The following is a 3832-nucleotide window of genomic DNA, read 5'->3' on the forward strand; positions in this document are numbered from 1 at the left end:
GGACAGGTTATTCATGGAGACACATGATAGGGACAGGTTATTCATGGAGACGCATGATAGGGACAGGTTATTCATGGAGACGCATGATAGGGACAGGTTATTCAGGGAGACGCATGATAGGGACAGGTTATTCAGGGAGACACATGATAGGGACAGGTTATTCAGGGAGACGCATGATAGGGACAGGTTATTCAGGGGACACACATGATAGGGACAGGTTATTCAGGGAGACGCATGATAGGGACAGGTTATTCAGGGAGACACATGATAGGGACAGGTTATTCAGGGGGGACACATGATAGGGACAGGTTATTCATGGAGACACATGATAGGGACAGGTTATTCATGGAGACGCATGATAGGGACAGGTTATTCAGGGGACACACATGATAGGGACAGGTTATTCATGGGAGACACATGATAGGGACAGGTTATTCAGGGAGACACATGATAGGGACAGGTTATTCAGGGAGACACATGATAGGGACAGGTTATTCAGGGAGACACATGATAGGGACAGGTTATTCATGGAGACGCATGATAGGGACAGGTTATTCAGGGAGACACATGATAGGGACAGGTTATTCAGGGAGACACATGATAGGGACAGGTTATTCAGGGAGACACATGATAGGGACAGGTTATTCAGGGAGACACATGATAGGGACAGGTTATTCATGGAGACGCATGATAGGGACAGGTTATTCATGGAGACGCATGATAGGGACAGGTTATTCATGGAGACACATGATAGGGACAGGTTATTCAGGGAGACGCATGATAGGGACAGGTTATTCAGGGAGACACATGATAGGGACAGGTTATTCAGGGGGGACACATGATAGGGACAGGTTATTCATGGAGACACATGATAGGGACAGGTTATTCATGGAGACGCATGATAGGGACAGGTTATTCAGGGGACACACATGATAGGGACAGGTTATTCATGGGAGACACATGATAGGGACAGGTTATTCAGGGAGACGCATGATAGGGACAGGTTATTCATGGAGACGCATGATAGGGACAGGTTATTCAGGGAGACACATGATAGGGACAGGTTATTCAGGGGGGACACATGATAGGGACAGGTTATTCATGGAGACACATGATAGGGACAGGTTATTCATGGAGACGCATGATAGGGACAGGTTATTCATGGAGACGCATGATAGGGACAGGTTATTCATGGAGACACATGATAGGGACAGGTTATTCATGGAGACGCATGATAGGGACAGGTTATTCAGGGAGACGCATGATAGGGACAGGTTATTCAGGGAGACGCATGATAGGGACAGGTTATTCATGGGAGACACATGATAGGGACAGGTTATTCAGGGAGACGCATGATAGGGACAGGTTATTCAGGGAGACACATGATAGGGACAGGTTATTCAGGGGGGACACATGATAGGGACAGGTTATTCATGGAGACACATGATAGGGACAGGTTATTCATGGAGACGCATGATAGGGACAGGTTATTCAGGGAGACGCATGATAGGGACAGGTTATTCATGGGAGACACATGATAGGGACAGGTTATTCAGGGAGACGCATGATAGGGACAGGTTATTCATGGGAGACACATGATAGGGACAGGTTATTCATGGGAGACACATGATAGGGACAGGTTATTCAGGGAGACGCATGATAGGGACAGGTTATTCATGGAGACACATGATAGGGACAGGTTATTCATGGAGACGCATGATAGGGACAGGTTATTCAGGGAGACGCATGATAGGGACAGGTTATTCATGGAGACGCATGATAGGGACAGGTTATTCATGGAGACACATGATAGGGACAGGTTATTCATGGAGACACATGATAGGGACAGGTTATTCAGGGAGACACATGATAGGGACAGGTTATTCAGGGAGACACATGATAGGGACAGGTTATTCAGGGAGACACATGATAGGGACAGGTTATTCATGGAGACGCATGATAGGGACAGGTTATTCATGGAGACGCATGATAGGGACAGGTTATTCATGGGGACGCATGATAGGGACAGGTTATTCAGGGAGACACATGATAGGGACAGGTTATTCATGGAGACGCATGATAGGGACAGGTTATTCATGGAGACACATGATAGGGACAGGTTATTCAGGGAGACACATGATAGGGACAGGTTATTCATGGAGACGCATGATAGGGACAGGTTATTCATGGAGACACATGATAGGGACAGGTTATTCATGGAGAGACATGATAGGGACAGGTTATTCAGGGAGACACATGATAGGGACAGGTTATTCATGGAGACACATGATAGGGACAGGTTATTCAGGGAGACACATGATAGGGACAGGTTATTCATGGAGACACATGATAGGGACAGGTTATTCAGGGAGACGCATGATAGGGACAGGTTATTCATGGAGACACATGATAGGGACAGGTTATTCATGGAGACACATGATAGGGACAGGTTATTCATGGAGACACATGATAGGGACAGGTTATTCAGGGAGACACATGATAGGGACAGGTTATTCATGGAGACACATGATAGGGACAGGTTATTCAGGGAGACACATGATAGGGACAGGTTATTCAGGGAGACACATGATAGGGACAGGTTATTCAGGGAGACACATGATAGGGACAGGTTATTCAGGGAGACACACATGATAGGGACAGGTTATTCAGGGGACACATGATAGGGACAGGTTATTCAGGGGACACACATGATAGGGACAGGTTATTCAGGGGACACACATGATAGGGACAGGTTATTCAGGGGACACATGATAGGGACAGGTTATTCAGGGGACACACATGATAGGGACAGGTTATTCAGGGGACACACATGATAGGGACAGGCACATGATAGGGACAGGTTATTCAGGGAGACACATGATAGGGACAGGTTATTCAGGGGACACACATGATAGGGACAGGTTATTCAGGGGACACACATGATAGGGACAGGTTATTCAGGGGACACACATGATAGGGACAGGTTATTCAGGGGACACATGATAGGTATACGTAGTTGTCCAACAACTGTGCAAATCGGGTAGTCACACATTCCTGTGCAGGTGGGGATCTTTCCTACATGACATCACTTCCTGTGTGCAGGTATGACCACATCAAATCGTCCAGAGGGGGAGGGGCTTCAGAGGAGCCTCCAGGTGTGGGAGGAGCTGGGGGCGGACCTTCAGTCGGAGGGGGCGGACCTTCAGTCGGAGGGGGCAGGAAGCCGCTGGTGCTCAGAGACAGAGGTAACTTATATTATCATATAATCATTTAAAACACATGTCTTATACTCTGATTGCCTTTTACTCGTCCTATATGTGTTTAACAGAGACATATGTCTGTCTCTCACCTGTCTGTCTCTCACCTGTCTGTCTCTCACCTGTCTGTCTCTCAGTGCTGGCTGTAGACAGTCTGTATGGAGCTCCAGCAGACAGAGGGGTCTCAGAGGTCTCAGTCTCCCCCCATTCCTACGTGGAAGCCATCAGAACAGGACTGGAGGCTTCATCTGAGGAACCAGGTGAGAGGATATCTGGCTCCTGATTGGCTGATAGCTGTCTTTGAGGTGTTAGTCTGGCTTCTTATTGGCTGCTGGCTCTCTGTGAGGTGTTAGTCTGGCTCCTGGTTGGCTGCTGGCTCTATGTGAGGTGTTAGTCTGGCTCCTGATTGGCTGCTGGCTCTCTGTGAGGTGTTAGTCTGGCTCCTGGTTGGCTGATGGCTCTCTTTGTGGTGTTAGTCTGGCTCCTGATTGGCTGCTGGCTCTCTGTGAGGTGTTAGTCTGGCTCCTGATTGGCTGATGGCTCTCTGAGGTGTTAGTCTGGCTTCTGATTGGCTG

General features: G+C 48.0%; 1 protein-coding gene across 1 annotated transcript in view; it reads left to right on the plus strand.

Moving 5' to 3' along the window:
• LOC117440603 (E3 ubiquitin-protein ligase makorin-2-like) overlaps nucleotides 1-3517 on the plus strand; it is a gene marked incomplete at its 3' end in the record, with an annotated part of 8922 nt that extends 5405 nt beyond the window's left edge. The window contains exons 3-4 of the mRNA XM_034076836.2: nucleotides 3103-3245; nucleotides 3395-3517. Of these exons, the coding sequence (XP_033932727.1) occupies nucleotides 3103-3245; nucleotides 3395-3517 (266 nt within the window). The remainder of the gene's footprint in view (nucleotides 1-3102; nucleotides 3246-3394) is intronic.
• Between the last annotated feature and the right edge of the window lie 315 nt (nucleotides 3518-3832).

The sequence above is a fragment of the Pseudochaenichthys georgianus genome, unplaced genomic scaffold (assembly GCF_902827115.2).
Source record: "Pseudochaenichthys georgianus unplaced genomic scaffold, fPseGeo1.2 scaffold_1064_arrow_ctg1, whole genome shotgun sequence".
Classification (NCBI taxonomy): Eukaryota; Metazoa; Chordata; class Actinopteri; order Perciformes; family Channichthyidae; genus Pseudochaenichthys; species Pseudochaenichthys georgianus.